Source organism: Ranitomeya imitator, chromosome 1, assembly GCF_032444005.1.
Source record: "Ranitomeya imitator isolate aRanImi1 chromosome 1, aRanImi1.pri, whole genome shotgun sequence".
Taxonomy (NCBI): domain Eukaryota; kingdom Metazoa; phylum Chordata; class Amphibia; order Anura; family Dendrobatidae; genus Ranitomeya; species Ranitomeya imitator.
The window spans coordinates 274081900-274104200 of NC_091282.1; the positions used below are offsets into that span (position 1 = coordinate 274081900).

Consider the following 22301-nt stretch of genomic DNA (forward strand, 5'->3'; position numbering starts at 1 on the left):
TCAGGAGTGGCACACAAGCCCAGAGGCCAATATTTATCTCCCACTGATTGATGTAGTGATTTTTTCAGGTAGATTTTGGAACCCAAATCAAGCTAAAAAAATAATAGGCTTTCTATGGCCCACAATTGGGGAGAGAGAGAGAGATGGCACACCCAGGAGTCAAGACTGGCACACAAGCAGAAAGGGCAATATTAATCTCCCACTGATTTGTTTTTTTTTTTTTTTTTCAGGGAGACTTTAGGAAAAAAAAAAATAGAATAAAATGATTTTTTCAGGAAGAATTTAGAAACCAAAGAAAATAGAATGATTTTTTCAGGGAGAATTTAGAAAACAAATAAAACAAAAAAAAGGCTTTCTATGGCCCACTGAGTGAGAGATGACGCACACAGGAGTCAGGAGTGGCACACAAGCCCAGAGGCCAATATTTATCTCCCACTTTTTTTTTTTTGTTCCAGGGAAAATTTATAAACCCAATAAAAAAAATAATAAATAGGCTTTCTATGGCCCACTATCTGAGAGACAGAGAGAGATGGCACGCTTACGACTGGCACACAAGCCCAAAGGCCAATATTAATCTCCCTTTTTTTTTTAAGGGAGAATTTATAAAACCAAAAAAAAAAAATAAATAGGCTTTCTATGGCCCACTATTTGTGAGAGAGATGGCACGCTCAGGACTGGCACACAAGCCCAGAGGCCAATATTAATCTCCCACTTTTTTTTTTTTCCAGGGAAAATTTATAAACCCAATAAAAAAAAAAATAAATAAATAGGCTTTCTATGGCCCACTATCTGAGAGAGAGAGATGGCACGCTTAGGACTGGCACACAAGCCCAAAGGCCAATATTAATCTCCCACTGATTGATTTATTGATTTTTTCAGGTAGAATTTAGAACCCAAATAAAGCAAAAAAAAAAAAAAATGGGCTTTCTGTGGCCCACTGAGTGAGTGATGATGCACACAGGAGTCAGGAGTGGCACACAAGCCCTGAGGCCAATATTTTTCTCCCACTGATTGATGTAGTGATTTTTTCAGGTAGATTTTAGAACCAAAATCAAGCAAAAAAATAAATAGGCTTTCTATGGCCCACAATTGGAGAGAGAGAGAGAGAGATGGCACACCCAGGAGTCAAGACTGGCACACAAGCAGAAAGGGCAATATTAATCTCCCACTGATTTGTTTTTTTTTGTTTTTTTTTTCAGGGAGACTTTAGGAAAAAAAAAAAAATAGAATAAAATGATTTTTTCAGGAAGAATTTAGAAACCAAAGAAAATAAAATGATTTTTTCAGGGAGAATTTAGAAAACAAATAAAACAAAAAAAGGCTTTCTATGGCCCACTGAGTGAGAGATGACGCACACAGGAGTCAGGAGTGGCACACAAGCCCAGAGGCCAATATTAATCTCCCACTTTTTTTTTTTTCCAGGGAAAATTTATAAACCCAATAAAAAAAAAAATAAATAAATAGGCTTTCTATGGCCCACTATCTGAGAGAGAGAGATGGCACGCTTAGGACTGGCACACAAGCCCAAAGGCCAATATTAATCTCCCACTGATTGATTTATTGATTTTTTCAGGTAGAATTTAGAACCCAAATAAAGCAAAAAAAAAAAAAAAAGGGCTTTCTATGGCCCACTGAGTGAGTGATGATGCACACAGGAGTCAGGAGTGGCACACAAGCCCTGAGGCCAATATTTTTCTCCCACTGATTGATGTAGTGATTTTTTCAGGTAGATTTTAGAACCAAAATCAAGCAAAAAAATAAATAGGCTTTCTATGGCCCACAATTGGAGAGAGAGAGAGAGAGATGGCACACCCAGGAGTCAAGACTGGCACACAAGCAGAAAGGGCAATATTAATCTCCCACTGATTTGTTGTTTTTTTTTTTTTTTCAGGGAGACTTTAGGAAAAAAAAAAATAGAATAAAATGATTTTTTCAGGAAGAATTTAGAAACCAAAGAAAATAAAATGATTTTTTCAGGGAGAATTTAGAAAACAAATAAAACAAAAAAAGGCTTTCTATGGCCCACTGAGTGAGAGATGACGCACACAGGAGTCAGGAGTGGCACACAAGCCCAGAGGCCAATATTTATCTCCCACTTTTTTTTTTTTGTTCCAGGGAAAATTTATAAACCCAATAAAAAAAATAATAAATAGGCTTTCTATGGCCCACTATCTGAGAGACAGAGAGAGATGGCACGCTTAGGACTGGCGCACAAGCCCAAAGGCCAATATTAATCTCCCTTTTTTTTTTAAGGGAGAATTTATAAAACCAAAAAAAAATAAATAAATAGGCTTTCTATGGCCCACTATTTGTGAGAGAGATGGCACGCTCAGGACTGGCACACAAGCCCAGAGGCCAATATTAATCTCCCACTTTTTTTTTTTTTCCAGGGAAAATTTATAAACCCAATAAAAAAATAAATAAATAAATAGGCTTTCTATGGCCCACTATCTGAGAGAGAGAGATGGCACGCTTAGGACTGGCACACAAGCCCAAAGGCCAATATTAATCTCCCACTGATTGATTTATTGATTTTTTCAGGTAGAATTTAGAACCCAAATAAAGCAAAAAAAAAAAAAAATGGGCTTTCTATGGCCCACTGAGTGAGTGATGATGCACACAGGAGTCAGGAGTGGCACACAAGCCCTGAGGCCAATATTTTTCTCCCACTGATTGATGTAGTGATTTTTTCAGGTAGATTTTAGAACCAAAATCAAGCAAAAAAATAAATAGGCTTTCTATGGCCCACTGAGTGAGTGATGATGCACACAGGAGTCAAGAGTGGCACACAAGCCCTGAGGCCAATATTTTTCTCCCACTGATTGATGTAGTGATTTTTTCAGGTAGATTTTATAACCCAAATCAAGCAAAAAAATAAATAGGCTTTCTATGGCCCACTGAGTGAGAGATGACACAGACAGAGATGGCACTCTAGCAGAAATGTCAATCTTAATCTCCCACAAAAAAAAAAAAAAACAGGGAGTGTCCTTCAATTACTATCTCCCTGCAGTAATCTCAGCCAGGTATGGCAGGCAGCAATAAGGAGTGGACTGATGCACAAATTAAATAAAAAGTGTGTTCAAACCAAAAAGATAGCTGTGCAGAAAGGAAGGAACAAGAGGATTTGTGCTTTGAAAAAAGCAGTTGGTTTGCACAGCGGCGTACACACAGCAATGCAGCTATCAGGGAGCCTTCTAGGGCAGCCCAATAAGCTACAGCGCTGAGGGGAAAAAAAAAAATGTAGCTTCCACTGTCCCTGCACACCGAAGGTGGTGTTGGGCAGTGGAAATCGCTACAGCACAAGCGGTTTGGTGGTTAATGGACCCTGCCTAACGCTATCCCTGCTTCTGACGAAGCGGCAGCAACCTCTCCCTAAGCTCAGATCAGCAGCAGTAACATGGCGGTCGGCGGGAACTCCCCTTTATAGCCCCTGTGACGCCGCAGACAGCAAGCCAATCACTGCAATGCCCTTCTCTAAGATGGTGGGGACCAGGACCTATGTCATCACGCTGCCCACACTCTGCGTTTACCTTCATTGGCTGAGAAATGTCGCTTTTTGCATCATTGAAACGCGACTTTGGCGCGAAAGTCGCGTACCGCATGGCCGACCCCGCACAGGGGTCGGATCGGGTTTCATGAAACCCGACTTTGCCAAAAGTCGGCGACTTTTGAAAATGAATGACCCGTTTCGCTCAACCCTACTCGAGTATAAGCCTACCCGAGTATAAGCCGACCCCCCTAATTTTGCCACAAAAAACTGGGAAAACTTAATGACTCAAGTATAAGCCTAGGGTGGAAAATGCAGCAGCTACCTGTAAATTTCAAAAATAAAAATGGATACCAATAAAAGTAAAATTAATTGAGACATCAGTAGGTTAAGTGTTTTTGAATATCCATATTGAATCAGGAACCCCATATAATGCTCCATACAGTTTATGATGGGCTCCATAAGATGCTCCATATTAAAATATACCCCATATAATGCTGCACAAATGTTGATTATGACCCCATAAGATGCTCCATACAGACATTTGCCACATATAATGCTGCACATGGCCCCATAAGATGCTCCATACAGACATTTGCCACATATAATGCTGCACATATGTGGATTATGGCCCCATAAGATGCTCCATACAGATAATTGCCCCATATAATGCTGCACATGGCCCCATAAGATGCTCCATACAGATATTTGCCCCATACAATGCTGCACATGGCCCCATAAGATGCTCCATACAGATAACTGCCCCATATAATGCTGCACATGGCCACATAAGATGCTCCATACCGACATTTCCCCCCATATAATGCTGCACAAAGCCACATAAGATGCCACATACAGATATTTGCCCCATATCATGCTGCACATGGCCACATAAGATGCCCCATACAGATATTTGCCCTCATATCATGCTGCACATGGCCCCATACAGATGCCCCATACAGATATTTGCCCCCATATCATGCTGCACATGGCCACATAAGATGCTCCATACAGATATTTGCCCCATATGCTGTTGCTGCGATTAAAAAAATAAAAAAATTACATACTCACCTCTCAGGCCCCGGCACTTGCTATACTCACCTTTCCCGTTCCACCGCTGACCGCCGCTGTGTCTTCCCATCCTCTGCGCCAACGTTCAGGTGTGCACTAATCACGTCACCGCGCCCTCTGACCTGAGCGTCACTGCGGAAGACACAGCGGCATGAGGAGCAGGTGAGTATCGCGCACTGCCCCCATCATACTTGCCTGCTCCTGGCGCCATCGCTGCAGGTCTGTTCCCCGGCGCTGCATTTTCTTCCTGTAGTGAGCGGTCACCGTTACTGCTCACTACAGTAATGAATATGCGGCTCCACCTCTATGGGAGGTGGAGCCGCATATTCATTACTGTAATGAGCGGTACCATGTGACCGCTCACTACAGGAAGAAGCTGCAGCACTGGAAGAAGCAGGGACGTGCAGGGACTGTGCCAGGAGTAGGTGAGTATAACTAGACAGCCCCCGCTCCCCCTCCCCTGCCGACCCCTGGGTATGACTCAAGTATAAGCCAAGAGGGGGACTTTCAGCCCAAAAAAGTGGGCTGAAAATCTCGGCTTATACTCGAGTATATACGGGTACTTGATTAATTGATGAACTTCAGGGTGGCAAATCAGTATATATAGCCTACAATCCAAGCAAAATTCTTATTAATCTGAGTCAACAAAGGTCATGTGGACAAGGCAAAGATGGAGCTCACCCAACACATTAGTAATAACATAAACCCAACCTGTAGAAAACCAACTTTAGTAGCACTCATCATTTCTTCTTGGAAAGTGATATGTACTGAAGAAATTACAATGAAAAGGCATAATAAGACGAGACAGTGAGCTCCTCTGAAGTTTTCAGTCAAAGCTGTTAACATATAAAGGAAAACAATAATGCACAATTAAGATAATAGAGAAAGATTTTATCTGAAAGCACTTTTCATCTAGATATGGAATGTTTTTCTTGCAGTCATATCCTTAGCTGTCTCCAAAGTGTTAAGGTACCTTCACACTGAGCGACTTTAGAACGATAACGATAGCGATCCGTGAAGTTGCAGCGTCCTGGATAGCGATATCATTGTGTTTGACACGCAGCAGCGATCAGGATCCTGCTATGAGATCGCTGGTCGGAGCTAGAAGGCCAGAACTTTATTTCGTCGCTGGATCACCCGCTGACATCGCTGAATCGGCGTGTGTGACGCCGATTCAGCGATGTCTTCACTGGTAACCAGGGTAAACATCGGGTTACTAAGCACAGGGCCGCGCTTAGTAACCCGATATTTACCCTGGTTACCTAAAAAAAACACTACATACTTACATTCCGGTGTCTGTCGCGTCCCTCGCAGTCAGCTTCCCGCACCGTAAAGCACAGCGGTGACGTCACCGCTGTGCTCTGCTTTATGGCCGGCCGGCGCTCACAGTCAGTGCAAGAAGCTGACGGCGAGGGACGCGACAGACACCGGAATGTAATTATGTAGTGTTTTTTTTTTTTTAGGTAACCAGGGTAAATATCGGGTTACTAAGCGCGGCCCTGCGCTTAGTAACCCGATGTTTACCCTGGTTACCCGGGGACCTCGGCATTGTTGGTCGCTGGAGAGCTGTCTGTGTGACAGCTCTCCAGCGACCACACATCGACGCTGCAGCGATCGGCATCGTTGTCTATATCACTGCAGCGTCGCTTAATGTGACGGTACCTTAAGTGAGAAGAATGGAAGTGTAATCACAACCTTATCTTAAGTCATGTATTCAGATCATATCTTTAGAGGCCAGAAGCTTTCTAGGATTTATCATGTGGTGCGTTTTTGGTCTGACTCAGACTTTCCTTGTTCATGTTTTGCTTTATAGGTCAGTGAGCACAATCCGAAATCAGCGATATCATATCCATGCTAACCTGTCTTTCGCAATATTGGTTGCTCAGATCCTGCTCCTTATCAGCTTCAACTTTGTGCCTGGAACGGTGAGCAAAATTTTTCTAATGATCTGATTTAGTATAATTTACTCGTTTATGAACATAAAATTTCAATATTTGTTCGGCATTGTGCTATCAGAGGCAGCAAAGTATATCTCAGAGGGCAGGTGTGGCAAGTTCCCCTGAGACAGGGAGTTTTAAAGGTAGAAGAGGGTCACTGGGCCAGGTGGACAGTGCTCCTCAGTCATTGAGTTTCTCAGCACACAGAGGACTCTATCAGTTGAAAAAATCAGTTACATAGTTATATAGTTACATAGTTACATAGTTATTAAGGTTGAAGGAAGACTATAAGTCCATCTAGTTCAACCCATAGCCTAACCTAACATGCCCTAACTTGTTGATCCAGAGGAAGGCAAAAAATTTGTAAATGTTCCCATCTTGCAGCTAGATTCTTCAACTGAAAAGGTATTCAGAAAGGGTGACATCCTATCGCTTACTCGAAAATCCTGTATTGCTCCCAGTCCTGGAGTGTCTTTTTGAGTCCTCTTTTCTGTGACCATTTGGGTACACCACTTGTCCTTGTTGGTAGCTCCTGACTGAGCAGTTCCCAGCAAAAAGTTTCCCTGAAGTTCCCTTATCTTACACAGACAGGAACAAAGTAGAAAGAACATTGGGGAACCTTCCTGCTACCATTCAGAACTGTTGTGTGTGAATGACACAGTCTGCTCATGCACTTAATTACTCTAGTATAGTTTTACACGATTAATGGGGCAAAGTGTAAAAAGTTCCCTTTCTACGGCAAAGGTATACATAGAAATTATTCCCTGATGTACAACTCCGACTAGAGAAGAGCAAATTAATTCAAGTGGAATTAAATTCTACTTGAATATATAAAACACTGCTTTTTGAGAATGCAGATTTTTTGGGAAATTTGCTTCACGTGGATTTAGCATAATGGCAACTGGCAAAAGTTTTGAAAATAAAAAAAGCATATTCACTTCACTGCTCACCTATCTGGCCCCTCTGCTTCTCTCTGGCCATTGTCAGATCCTCAAAGCCACCTCTTCTCTCTCCCATTGTAAAATGTATCACAAGCCCCGTCCTCTCCTGCCTTGACCAGACTTCTGAGGCCTGGACACAGCCAGAAGTTCCAGCCTAGAATGAACAAGTGGAAGATGCAACAGCAAAATGAGAGGACCAGATGGTGAGCAGTTTCTCACCAACTATTGCTCAAGGCCTCTTCTTTTTGCTGTAGTAACTTCTCCAGATTGCTCACTCTACAGACCTGATAGCAAGCAATGAGCAGCAGAGGGACAGGAGAGCAGTGAGGTGAGAATACGTTTTTTTTTTTTTTTGCATCTTATGCTTATTCTTAGGCTGCCGACACACTATTAGTATTTTACATCAGTATTTATAAGTCAAAACCAGAACTGGAACAATTAGAGGAAAAGTATAATAGAAACATTTGCACCACTTCTGCATTTATCACTCACTCCTGGTTTTGGCCTACAAATACTGATGTAAAATACTGACCAAATACTGCTAGTGTGACGGCAGCCTTATACTCTGATGGCTGAAGACTCCAGAGCATAATAAGGGACATTCAATTCACGTAGAAAAACTTTGCTGAGAAAAGAAGTTCTCTGGAAAATTTGCAGGATAGAACAAATTCAGATTTTGGTACTCATCTCATTGACATATACTGTACCTCCAATTAATGAAACTATACAGCTTTACAAAGCCATGAATTGCCCGTTATGCCACAAAAAGGCATTCAACATGGGTTATGTATTTTTTCTGGTGGCCATTGTATATAAAAATGGTGTCTGCTCCACTTTCAATATAGTAAAAAACAGTTATGCTGATGCATTCCACCGTGATAGACGCCAAAAGAACATGGTTTGTCCCAATGGAGGAATATGGACACATTCAGTTTATTCACTAGAATCTGGGTGCATACACCAAACAGATTCATGAAATGCAATGCATACATAACATAAATATAGATTTTGAAGATTAAATTGCTAGTCCATCACAATATTCCTACTTTATACAATTGTGAAGTAGCATAAAATAAATCAACTTATGTACAAAATAATCTAGCAGAAAATTATTGCATTATTATGGCATTATAGCAATTGTGTGAATTTGTACACTAACCTGACAATAGCAAATAAATTTACCTACAGAAAATACATAATATCTAGGGACATAACAACTTCAATGCTTAGAGACTAAAGGCCACCATACACATGACATGAAATTGGAACGATACATGATCATTAGTTGTTTGTACGATATTTCATTTGCACGACCTCACCATACACATTTCATATGAAGTTGTACAATGCACCTTTGAGATGAAGCCACACATTTTTGATGTATAGTTAAAGAACACATTTAATAATCGAGGGGATGGGTTATGGAAATGAGAGCTAAAAACAGAGACTTTTCATTTTTCAAGCAACAGCACATACATATTGTGCTATTGACAATAGTTGCACAAAAATATCAAACATGTCCGATCAATCCTTTTGGGCAATTACAAACGTTTGTTGTCCAATCAACAACCAGTGGTCAATAGATCGTCATGAAGAAGCCCAGCGACGAACGATCGATTTGATCAAAATTGGTCATTTTGTACAATTTTTGTATAATCTGTATTTGGGCCTTAACCACCAAAGTGCTTAGAGACTAAATAGATGGAGGGAAAGACCAGAAAAGAGGTATGTCTGCAGAGACCAGCTGTGGTTATGATTAGCCACTCTGGCGTCTGGAGCAAAAGATGAGGAAGAAAGAGATGAGAACAACTCCCATTAAAGAATACGTCATATATAAGGTACCGGGATCCAAGAGTGCATTTACACTGGCCAATAGTGGCCTTTAAACAACTGCTAATCAATAGTCGTTTAATAGCAATAGTTTAGACAGGCAGTCTGCACATTCATCTGCACTCAATGATCTGTAACTATTGTTGTGTGTGCATAGACTATGCTGTATATATTTGCGCATACGGCAACCCAAGTATAAGCCGAGGCACCTACCGTACTTTTGCCATGGAAAACTGGGTAAGCTTATTGACTTGAGTATAACCTGGGTATGCATTGTCCCCTTACCCCTATCCTGCAATGCATGGCTCCCTCTGTCATGTCCTGTTATGTGGTCCCCCTGTCCTGTCCTAGTATGTGGATCCCCCTGTCCTGTCCTGGTATGTGTGGCTTCCCCTGTCCTCTCCTGGTATGTGACTCCCCCTGTCCTGTCCTGCTATGTGGCTCTCCCTGTCCTGTTCTGCTATGTGACTCCCCCTGTCCTGTCCTGCTATGTGGCTCCCCCTGTCCTGGTATGTGGCTCCCCCTGTCCTGTCCTGGTATGTGGCCCTGTCCTGTCCTGGTATGTGGCTCCCTCTGTCTTGTCCTGGTATGTGGCTCCCCCGTCCTGTCCTGGTGTGTGGCTCCCCCGTCCTGTCTTGATATGTGGCTCCCTCTGTCCTGTCCTGGTATGTGGCTCCTCTGTCCTGTCCTGATATGTGGCTCCCCCTGTTGTATGCATTGCTCCCCGGTCTGTATGGCTTGGCTTCCCCGATCCCGCATAGCTCGGCTCCCCCGTTCCCACATGGCTCGGTTCCCCCGTTCCCACATGGCTCGGCTCCCTGTCCCATTATTGTATGCATGGCTCACATCCCCCCTCATACACCCACATCCTACTCACCCTCCTAGCGCAGTCGCTGCATCTCCGTCCCTGCTTCTCTTTTGTCCCTGTGCTGGCAGCTCTCCTCTCCTGTGTTGAGCGGTCATGTAGTACCGCTCATTAAGGTAATAAATATGCGTTCCACAGCTATGGGGCTGGAGACGCGTACATATTCATTACCTTAATGAGCAGTACCACGTGACCGTTCAGCACAGGAGAGGAGAGCTGCTGGTGCTGGGACAACGGATATGCAGGGACAGAGATGCAGCAAACGGAGGTTGAGTATGAAGTCTTCTGTTAGGCGGAAGCTGCAGCTGTCACTGTACCACAGCCACCGGCTCTTACCGCTGCTTCTCCTCTCCCACCAGCATTCTGGACCATTGACTCATGTATAAGCCGAGGGGGGCATTTTCAGCACAAAAAAAGTGCTTAAAATCTCGGCTTATACATGAGTATATAACAGGAATTGTTATCTGTAGCACATGTGCTGTTTACAAAGGATGATCTGCTGCCGAAAACAATGACATTTAAAGGAAACCTGACATGTCCTCAAATGTAGTTACATTTGAAGACATGACAGGTTCCTTTAATCCATTTCCGACATTAGGAGTAATAGTACGCCGATGTTGGACCCTCCCTGTTTAGTGCGGGCTCCAGTGCCCGGTGTTCGGCGCTCATAGCAAATGAGTATTTCTGCTACACACAGGCGATCTGATCATCGCCTGTGTGTAGCATAGGTAATCGAAGTAGTGCAGCCTGTAGTCTCCCATGAAGACTATTTAAGCATGCAAAAACTAAAAAAAAAAGGTTTTAAAATTTAAAAAAAATTAAAAAATATAAAAATTCAAATCATCCCCCTTTCCCCATTCAAAATAAAACAATAAAAAATCAAATATACACATATTTGCTATCGCCGCGTTCAGAATCGCCCGATCTATCAATATAAAAAAAGAATGAGGCCGATTGCTAAATGTCATAACGAGAAAAAATTCAACACATCAGAACTACATTTTTTTGGTCGCTGCTACATTGCAATAAAATGCAATAACGGGTGATCAAAAGATAGTATCACCAAAATGGTATCAATAAAAACGTCAGCTTGAGGTGCAAAAAACAGGCCCTCACCCAACCCCAGATCATGAAAAAATGAGACGCTACAGCTCTCGGAAAATTACACCATTTTTTTTTTTTTTTTACAAAACTTTAGATTTTTTCCCCCCACTTAAATAAAAAAGAACCTAGACATGTTTGGTGTCTATGAACTTGTGATGATCTGGAGACTGATAGTGGCAGGTCAGTTTTAGCATTTAGTAAACATGTTAAAAAAAAATCAAAAACAACTGTGGAATTGCAATTTTTTTTGCAATTTCACCACACCACAATGTACCATTTTCCAGTTCACTGTGTGTTAAAGCCAATAGTGTTGTTCAAAAGTACAACTTGTCCCACAAAAAACAAGCCCTCACATGGTTATATTGACCGAAAAATAAAAATAAAAACTTATGGCTCTGGGAAGAAGGGGAGCCAAAAACAAAAACTAAATTACCTCTGGTCGTGAAGGGGTTAAGTAAGCTTAAAAATAATTTCACCCAACAAACGAACATTTCCTTGTTCATTAGGTAAATGACAGCCTAGACAGTGGAAATGCAACTTAAAGAGTGAATAAACTTTTGGCACATTTTCTTTATTGAAGTTTTATGGGGTTCTGAGTCCTGAGACCCTGGCCAATATCTCAAAAGACATCTTAGAAGTGTGCAGCAAAGGACACAGGAGCACACACACACACACACACACACACACACACAGCAGAACACAGATGCAGTAGAAAGTCATAAACCTTATGTAGTATCCTGAATTATGGGACCTAAGCCATAGAAAATAACTCCCAAAAGTTAAGATATTTTTAAATGTTTAATAGTGCTACTTGCTATGCCGAATCAGTACTGTGCTTCCTATACGGTATGCAGTCTGAGAATGGATGGTAACTAGGGTTGAGCGAAACGGGTCGAAATTTTTCAAAAGTCGCCGACTTTTGGCAAAGACGGGTTTCATGAAACCCGACCCGACCCCAGTGTGGGGTCGGCCATGAAGTCGGCGATCTTTTGAATCTGGAATCGGAATTCCGATACCGATTCCTGATATGTTTAAGATATCGGGAATTGGTATCGGAATTCAGATTTAAGTGTAAAATAAAGAATTAAAATAAAAAATATCGCAATACTTACCCTCTGACGCGCCCTGGTACTAACCGGCAGCCTTTCTTCCTTAGAATCAGCCTTCCAAGACCTTCGGTGACGTCGCGGTGACGTCGCGGCTTGTGATTGGTAGCGCGGCGGTCACATGGGCGGCCGCGCGACCAATCACAAGCCGCGACGTCACCGCGACGTCACCGAAGGTCCTGTAAGCGCTGATTCTTAGGAAGGACCTTCGGTGACGTCGCGGTGATGTCGCGGCTTGTGATTGGTCGCGCGGCCGCCCATGTGACCGCCGCGCGACCAATCACAAGCCGCGACGTCACCGCGACGTCACCGAAGGCCTTGGAAGGCTGATTCTAAGGAAGAAAGGCTGCCGGTTAGTACCAGGGCGCGTCAGAGGGTAAGTATTGCGATATTTTTTATTTTAATTCTTTATTTTACACTAAAATATGGATCGCAGGGCCTGAAGGAGAGTTTCCTCTCCTTCAGACCCTGGGAACCATGGAAACCCAATGCACTGCATTGGGTTTCGAGTTTCGGCCGACCCCGACCCCGACTTTTTTATAGGATCGGCCGATTTCACTCAACCCGACTTTTGAAAAAGTCGGGTTTCGTGAAACCCGACCCGATCCTATAAAAGCAAAGGTCGCTCAACCCTAATGGTAACAATAACTCCCAGCATCCCTTTCCTATTTGTAAGATCATGCTGGGAAATGTAGGCTCATTTTGATACAATTGTTTATGACTGAGGCTGACCTAACACTGCAGTTGCTCACTATACAAAGATTGGTGCTGTATTTTTGTACTGAAGGTGGTTCTTTTTTCTTTTACTGCTAGTGGTTTTAGTGGTGTAATCATGTGCTGATGTTGGTTTTTGTGCTGTATTCATGTATTTAAGGAGGTTCTAGTGAAGTATATGTATATTGGTGATTCTGGCGCTTTATTTATGTATTGATAGTGTTCATGGTGAGATATTCTTGTAATTGTGGTTTTGATTATGTGTTTCTGCAGTGATGATGATTCTAATCCCGCAATAATCCTTAATTTGTCCGTCTTGACAATAGATCATAATAGGGACTTGCATGACTCTTCTGTTTGCAGGAATGCTTGTTCTACAGATTGATCCTGTGTTTTCTATGAGAGATCTGCTGATTGACATCTCTGGCTGTGGCTTATCTCTTTGGGTTTGCAGTCCAAAATTACACATAAATCCTTATCACCCCCAAGAATCATCTGTCATGGGCCCTCATACAAATTTGACTATCGGCAGAACCTCTTAAAAGGAACCTGTCACCCCCTCAGGCGTTTGTAACTAAAAGAGCCACCTTGTGCAGCACTAATGCTGCATTCTGACAAGGTGGCTTTTTAGTTACAAACGCCTGCACACACTGAAATACACACTTATAAAATGTGCCCCCTCATACCCTGAAATTGTCCCGGGGGTGGGACTTTCCTTCCTAAATAAATGCAGCACAGCCATCACTCCGGAACTGTGCATGCCGAGCGCCACCTCCTCTTGCTGCATTATCGTCCCGGCGCCTGCGCTGTAAGAGCGAACGGCAGGGCAACTGCGCATGCCCAGAAAAAAAACTTACAGCGAAGGTGCCAGGGACGATAATGCAGCAAGAGGAGACGGCGCCCGGCGCGCACAGGTCCGAAGTGACGACTGTGCTGCGTCTAATTAGGAAGGAAAGTCCCGCCCCCGGGATGATTTCAGGGTATGTGGGGGCACATTTTATAAGTGTTTATTTCAGCGTGTGCAGGCGTTTGTAACTAAAAAGCCACCTTGTCAGAATGCAGCATTAGTGCTGCACAAGTGGCTCTTTTAGTTACAAACGCCTGAGGGGCGTTCCCTTTAATATACATGGGCTTGAACTACTTCCTAAAGAGTATGAGCATTTATAGTTTGACTTATTTGTATCAGTCGTTACCTCTTAGGCTATGTTCACACATAGCATCCTGTCCCTGCGGGTTCTCCCGCAGCGGATTTGATAAATCTGCAGGGCAAACCCGCTGCGGTTATCCCTGCAGATTTATCACGTTTTGTCCTGCGGGTTCCGCTGCGGGATTTTACCCCTACTATTGATGCTGCATATGCAGCAATATGCAGCATCAATAGTGATGTTAAAAATAATAAAATAATGGTATACTCACCCTCTGATGTCCCGATCTCCTCGGCGCTGCAGGCGGCGGTCCGGTTCCAAAGATGCTGTGCGAGAAGGACCTTCGTGACGTCACGGTCATGTGACCGCGACGTCACCGCAGGTCCTGGTCGCATAGCAAACTTTTTTTTACACAAATATGGTTCCCGGGGCCTGGAGGAGAGTCTCCTCTCCTCCACCCCGGGTACCAGCCGCACATTATCCGCATTACTTCCCGCATGGTGGGCACAGCCCCATGCGGGAAGTAAGCGGATCAATGCATGTCTATGGGTGCAGAATTGCTGCGATTCTGCACAAAGAAGTGACATGCTGCGGGTTGTAAACCGCTGCGGGTTGTAAACCGCTGCGTTCCCGCGCGGTTTTTCCCGCAGCATGTGCACAGCGGTTTGCGGATTCCATAGGGTTTACATGTTACTGTAAACGCTATGGAAACTGCTGCGGACCCGCAGCTGCAAAATCGCCACGGTTCCGCAGTAAAAATCGCAATGTGTGAACATAGCCTTAAAGTGCTTAGGGCAGCATACATGCTATAAACAACCCTAGGGATGAGGGAGCATTATGCTATTTTAGGCAGCTAGTATGAATCTTTTAATTTTTATTATAATAATTTTTATTTCTATGGCTCCAACATATTCTGCAACACTTTACATTTTCGAGGGGAATTGTACAGACAATAAAGATTTTACAGAGTAACACATAAATCATATGTGGAGTAAAGTCCCTGCTCGCAAGCTTACAGTCTATGAGGAAATAGGAAAGACACTGAAGGTGAATGCTAAAAAATGCTTGTATAGTGCAGTATGGTCATTAATAAAATATGATCATCAGCCAGTATCAGTGCAAGTACAGACAGAAGGCTAATAAGTGATGATAATAAGGGTCCTGATTTTGAAGAAAGTTTTGCATGGGGAAAACAGGAATAGTTAGCTAAGTGCGGTGAGGCGATAGGCCAATCAAAAGAAATGCGCTTTTAATGCACTCTTAAAACTGTTGATATTGGGAATTAATCTAATTGTCCTGGGAATTGGTACAGCAAGTGAGAAGTCTTAGAGATAGGAGCGGGAGTTTCACATTATAGAGGATGTTAGAGATAGGTCATTAGCAGAATGGAGGGCACGGGTAGGGTGGTGGACAGAAATGAGGGAGGAGATGTAGGGTGGTGCTGAACCATGGAGCATTTTGTGGGTGAGAGTATTAAGTTTGTATTGAACTCTATAGCGGATGAGCAACCATTGCAACAATTGGTAAAAAGTGAAGGCATTGGTGTAGCTATTGGTGAGGAATATGATCCTGGCTGATGCATTCAGGACAGAATGGAGAGTGGAGAGTTTAGTAAGAAGGACACCAATTTATACAGAGTTGCATTGTCCTGGGGAAAATGATCAAGAGTTACAGTAAGGGTTTTGGCAGAGTCAAAGGTAAGACATTTTATATATACATACATGAATTTATACAAATCAAGCATTTCTTAAACTAACAAACAAGAAAGATATCAAAATGCAGAAAGTTAACTCTAAATTCTCAGCACATTAAAAGCCATTGCAATCATATTGCTAGGTATAGTAGAGATGAGCAAATTAATCCACAGATAATCGACTTTTAATTTAATTTTAAGAATTTTTTTGGTTTTCACACAACTTCGAACACTTGAAATTTGATTTGCGAAGGAAAGGAAAAAAAACATGCTTGGTACCATTTCCCACACTGCTAAAGCATGCTAGTGACGCTTTGTGCAGTTGTGTTGACTTCCCCATAATTCTTTGCGGCTATGACATGACATAGTCTATTCCAGTTTATTGAGTGGATTATCACATCTTGTACAGTGGTGGCCAGTACCTGGGTTATCAGACATCAGTAGGTCCCGCTTTACCACAGCCGTGCCAGGGTGGTATGGTTGGATTCCGTCTCTGGATTTACCAGATAAGTGGATTATACAGATCATATAGAAACAGAATATATTTCTTTCTGTCCCCCATTTCTTAATCTCTAATAGCTAGCAGTGTTTTCTGAGCAATTACAAGACTTTCAGTATTACGGTTTACTATAAATGTATTTAATGCAAATCAAATATTTGGGGAAAATTCCGTGAATTTGAAACAATCTGCTCATCTCTAGCTGGTGAAAACAAAAGAGTTGAATCAAGAAAATAGGAGTATCCACACATGAAACAAAAACTAAATAAACTTAAATGGATGCCAAAACCTATTTAACCAACAATGGACTTAATAACGGTTCAGTACAAAAACCTCATGAAAATCCGATAGAAAAATGTACACAAGAACCAAAGGTATAAAAAGATACAAATTTTATTGAAAAGAAAAACACAAAGACAAAAAATACCAACATATAGGCATTAAAAAGTGGGAAACCCAAATTTGGCATAGGGACCCACCATGTTATCAAAAGAGGTACTATACAAAAACCAAACAAACCAATGTATTGCACATGATTACTCTCTAAAGGTACCGTCACCCTAAGCGACGCTGCAGCGATGCCGACAACGATCCGGATCGCTGCAGCGTCGCTGTTTGGTCGCTGGAGAGCTGTCACACAGACAGCTCTCCAGCGACCAACGATCCCGAGGTCCCCGGTAACCAGGGTTAACATCGGGTTACTAAGCGCAGGGCCGCGCTTAGTAACCCGATGTTTACCCTGGTTACCATCGTTAAAGTAAAAAAAAAACCACTACATACTTACCTACCGCTGTCTGTCCCCGGCGCTCTGCTTCTCTGCTCTGGCTGTGAGCGCCGGGCAGCCGGAAAGCAGAGCGGTGACATCACCGCTCTGCTTTCCGGCCGCTGTGCTCACAGCCAGAGCAGAGAAGCAGAGCGCTGAGGACAGACAGCAGAAGGTAAGTATGTAGTGGTTGTTTTTTTACTTTAACGATGGTAACCAGGGTAAACATCGGGTTACTAAGCGCGGCCCTGCGCTTAGTAACCCGATGTTTACCCTGGTTACCAGCGAAGACATCGCTGAATCGGCGTCACACACACCGATTCAGCGATGTCAGCGGGAGATCCAGCGACAAAACAAAGTTCTGGACTTTCTTCCCCGACCAGCGATATCACAGCAGGGGCCTGATCGCTGCTGCCTGTCACACTGGACGATATCGCTACCAGGACGCTGCAACGTCACGGATCGCTAGCAATATCGTCTAGTGTGACGGTACCTTTAGTCTAGTAAAAACGTCTCTAAACATGAAACACTCATAAGAAGAGTTCCAATAATAATGTGCAAATAGTTACCTCTGGTGGGTGCCAACGCTTGCCCCTATCTCTAGCTAGGCGTCCTCTTAAGGGGGTTTAACACTCTTTGTTCCAGGATACCTTTTCTGCATCATGATATCTTTATATATCATGATATATTTTTCATTTTAAGAAGGGCCTCATGTGTACATACAAATATAATAAAATTATAACTGGGTTGTTACGGTTTGATACAAATTGTTTATAAAGAATAGATTCATCATGAGTCATGGATATTTTGCACCAGTGTGAAACATATTTGCTGTCTCTATAGAAAGGAAAAGGAAAGCTATGTAATATTTTGATGCCAAAATCTCTTTTTTTTACATAGTGAAATATGAAGGAAATATTGAAAGAAATGGAAATATGAAAGAGGGTAAAAGTAGTAAACGGTATTCTTAATTGAAGGGATATTCTATTCATCTCCTCTGTTTGACAGGTTTTAGATCAAATCTCATATTGTCTCAAAGATTGCAATTAAAGTTTATTTAATCCTACCCATAATGTCAGAGTAGAATGGAACTGAAAACTCTTAAGACTTGACATTTAAAACAACAGAAGCAGAAAACTGAAAAGTCTACAAAAGTGTAATTTTTCTTTGTAGAACTTGAAGCTTTTTTCTTCTGTCCTTAAAAGAGACTCTGACAAATAAGTACAGAAAAAAAGTAACTTGGAAGTTATGTCTAGCTAAACAAGCCAAAATAAATGTTTGTTGCACAAAGCCAATTGTATTTGTAGTCAGATGGCCAAATGTAGCATAACTAAGTATCAAGAATCCAAAGAGACTCAATAAACCCCTCGGAGAGCTATGGCCAACAAGTTATATGTCGTAATGTTCTCTGTCTGCCAAACCTAGGAGGCAACAAGCTCCATTTACCAAGAAGACTATTTAGCTGTCTCTAACTCCTGACTTACTCCCACACTGCTTTAATTCTCGATTTTGGTGGGTGCTGTTGTGTGTAAAAGATATGTGATTCAGTCTGGTCCAAAAACGAGATATTTTCAGCATCATTTATATAACTTATGACAGCCCAATCAGTCATACAAGTGCATCTAACATTTCAGCAATTATCCATGACTATGCTTCAGATAGCATTAGCTCAGTAATACGCATGATCTAATATACTTTGTGAGGATTTTTAGGTGAACACAGCATGAATACCTTGACCGAAAATGCATGGAAATACAGTTTTTTAAGCTCTTGCCTCAATTGAGGTAGTGACTTCATAAAGGGACAGAATTACAGATTTGTTTCTTGTACACTCCCTGTGGGAAATTGTCCCAAAACATCTGAAGCTACTGTTTTAAATGATGATGATAACACCTGGAAAATCTGAAGGAAACCTGATGAAAAGGTGACACTATCATTATCAAAAAGGGGAAACATATATTTTTAAAATCCGCAGCATGCCCTGAAAATTGGAGACTTCACAACATAAAAAAAAATAACGTTTAGGGTACATGCACACGTCTTTTAGATGCTGACATACCTGCTGAGTTTTGCAAGCAGAAGACATTTTAGGAAAATACCAATTTATTGGTGCATTTTGTGTCGTTATTTTGTGCTCTGACACCATTGTTTTATTTTTCTCTCATTCATGCAAATAGTGAGCAGCTTCCAAGTTTAAGATATCAGACAAATGGTCAGGTTACTTTGAGGCTTTTGAATCCTGATTTAAAAAAAAAATCTCAAAAGGTGAAACTTATGCACAGCAAGTCGTTTTGATACTGAAAAGCAAATATTCATTTTTTTTAGCAATTTTTAAGTGCTTTTTCATGAAAATTTTGGGGCCTACCCTGCTGAAAAAAATTGTGTGCCTATACCCGTAAGGCATGTGAGATGTTACGGACGTTCTGCAAAGTAGATGAGAATTTAAAGTTCTTCTCTACCTCTGAGTATTTTACACTTTTAACTGTGGTGCAGATTTTTCATTCACAGCATATGTTGCAAATAAATTGGTGCTTTATTGTGGATGAAAATATATAAAAAGTTGCTTCACTGCAGGTTTTAATTTTCCCACTGAAAACCATGGGGAAGTCAAAATTTGCAGCAGATCACCTGTGGCACTACAGCAAAATCTGCAAGTCCAGATTGAAAGAAAAAGAAAAGAATAGGTAGAAGTTAAGAAAAAAGCCATGACACCTGTGAAGGATGACACTGGAGAGATCACGCAGAATCGCAGTGCTGCCACCACATGTGAAGGATCTGCACCTCGCCACCACACCTGATGTCACTATTACATCCAAGGGATCACGTGGTATGCTCTCCTCACTTGCACCAATGTGACGTGCGCACCCCCTTGAGAGATGTAAGGTCAACTTGGCACAGTTTAACCCAGACACCCCCTGTCCAGACGGGCACAGGTAGGCATGGGGAGTGAGAGAATGTGGCCCACGCAGTTACTAACGTGGCACCACACTCGCTCATAACCCTGACATGCTGAGGGCCCTTTCACTAGCACCAGTGAAACAGTACCTGATCAGTCCGGTAGAACTGCCACTAGTTCTTCATTAGATATAAGCCTAGTCTATTAACAGAGTTATATGGTGCCAGAAACAAGCCGTGGGATGTTAAGCTGAGATCATGGACATGTGGATTTGTGGGTCGGGATAAGAGCAGCCCAAGGTTAAATTATATATTTAATCACCTTTAAGGCACACTAGACAAAGCACTATATACAAAATGGTTATATATATACAAGGGTTAGATAAGCAAATAAAATATTGGTAGGACAAAGGTAGATGAAAGGCCTGGCTTGCAGGGAAGAGGCTACTAGATGGGAGGCTGGTGGTCCCCTCTGTTCCTTGACTCCTCCAAACATGATGTGTTGTTGCTACCTTGTCCGAGAAAAAGCAATAGGCCATGCTTTACATGAGCATTTAACCCCTTCAGGTCACTCCCCTCCTGCCCCCTGGGCTGGACCTAGATCCCCTCTTTTTGTCTCTAGCAGATAACAATTCAAAACCTAAGATGGATCATAACTCTAAAATGGACAGTCCTAGGGAGGTGGTTTTGGCACCATCAGATCTAACTGGGCCTCTGCTGCGCGTTGAGACGAAATATAGCTTTCCTACCTGGCTCCTACTAGCCATTCTATGTAACTTCCCACCCTGGGGTGCTAGAGTGGATCGATGTCCTGGAAGGCATTCTGTCCATTCCAGAGATCTCAAAAATGTTACCGGTGTATGGCTAGAATGTACGACAAGTTCATATTCTCCTTAAGAAATCCTAGCTTTCTGAACAAAGCAGTTACACTGAATGGACTCCATAACATATGCAAGGCCTTGTCCTGAGCTTAGCTGGCTCAAGGTGTGAGATCTATCAATCACAGCCTTTTGAGACTTGACCCCCTGTTGAGCTATGTGTCCTGTTAAAGGTGCACAAAGAAAGCTGGTTTTATAATCCAATGCCAAACAGGATACAAATGAGTGCCATGAAATTATATCTCCACTATTCTTCACAACACCTATGTGCTGATTTCTCAGCACCTATCAAAGTTCTGGCCTCTTGCGCTGACATTTCCCCAGAATCAATGCCTATAGTGGTCGCATGGGATGGAGCATTACAGTGGGAGTCAAGATGCACCGAGACTGAGAAAATATGATAGGAATGGCGAAATCAGCAGCAGAGAGGAGAATCTTGGTTCTTATTTTTTTCAAATACACTGCTTAAACAAACTCTATCAGCACAGAATGTCTGTTCAACCAAAATACAGGTGCTTGGTGCATCATGGCTGGGCCAAACATTTAATCCACCTTCTTGTTTTCCCATGTGTGCACTGCCTTAGGTTACAATTGTTATATAGTGTGTTGGACCCTTTACAGTTAACTAATTATTGATTATAGTAATGGGTTATAGTAATTATATAAATCATATATCAATGTAAAAAATATTACAATATTTACTTAATTGTAATGCATCTCCATGGAAATAGACAAAACCCAAGACAGGAACAAAATGAACAAATACCCTGCTGTAAGTAAATAAGTAATAGCAATAGTATATATAAATAATGTAGTATACTATTACTTAGAAAACACCATTTTTGATTTAAAAAAAAAAGCTTAAAAGCCATCCTACCAGCGTCAAGGTTCACCACAATTAGGATGGTCCTAAACTCTGGTATTCAAACCTTACCATGTGTCAAAATGGTCCATATGAATTAAGGCTAAGCAGCACCGAGTTCCAATTTAATACCCAGCAAATAATCTATAAAAATGTTATGTCCAGCTGAAAAAAAGGGAGTACACACCCTCACCTGTACCAAGTGCAGAAACCTGAAACTTAGCCCAAAAAAATGAACTGGAGTATAAGTTGCTATGCATGCAGAATAGGATGTTCACACTGGCCATTAAACCATCAAAACCCAACACAGAAACAAAATGAACATATATCCTGCTGCAAGTAAATACAACTGCTTCTCACAAAATTACAATATCATCAAAAAGTTAATTTATTCAGTTCTTCAATTCAAAAAGTGAAACTCATATATTATAGAGTCATTACAAACAGAGTGATCTATTTCAAGTGTTTATTTCTGTTAATGTTGATGATTATGGCTTACAACCAATGAAAA

The 22301-nt window shown here is 42.0% G+C and overlaps 1 protein-coding gene across 1 annotated transcript in view; it reads left to right on the plus strand.

The window, feature by feature from the left end:
- ADGRD1 (adhesion G protein-coupled receptor D1) overlaps positions 1-22301 on the plus strand; it is a 1443566-nt gene that overhangs the window by 801733 nt on the left and 619532 nt on the right. Inside the window, exon 17 of the mRNA XM_069756056.1 lies at positions 6372-6483. Coding sequence (XP_069612157.1) covers positions 6372-6483 — 112 coding nt within the window. The remainder of the gene's footprint in view (positions 1-6371; positions 6484-22301) is intronic.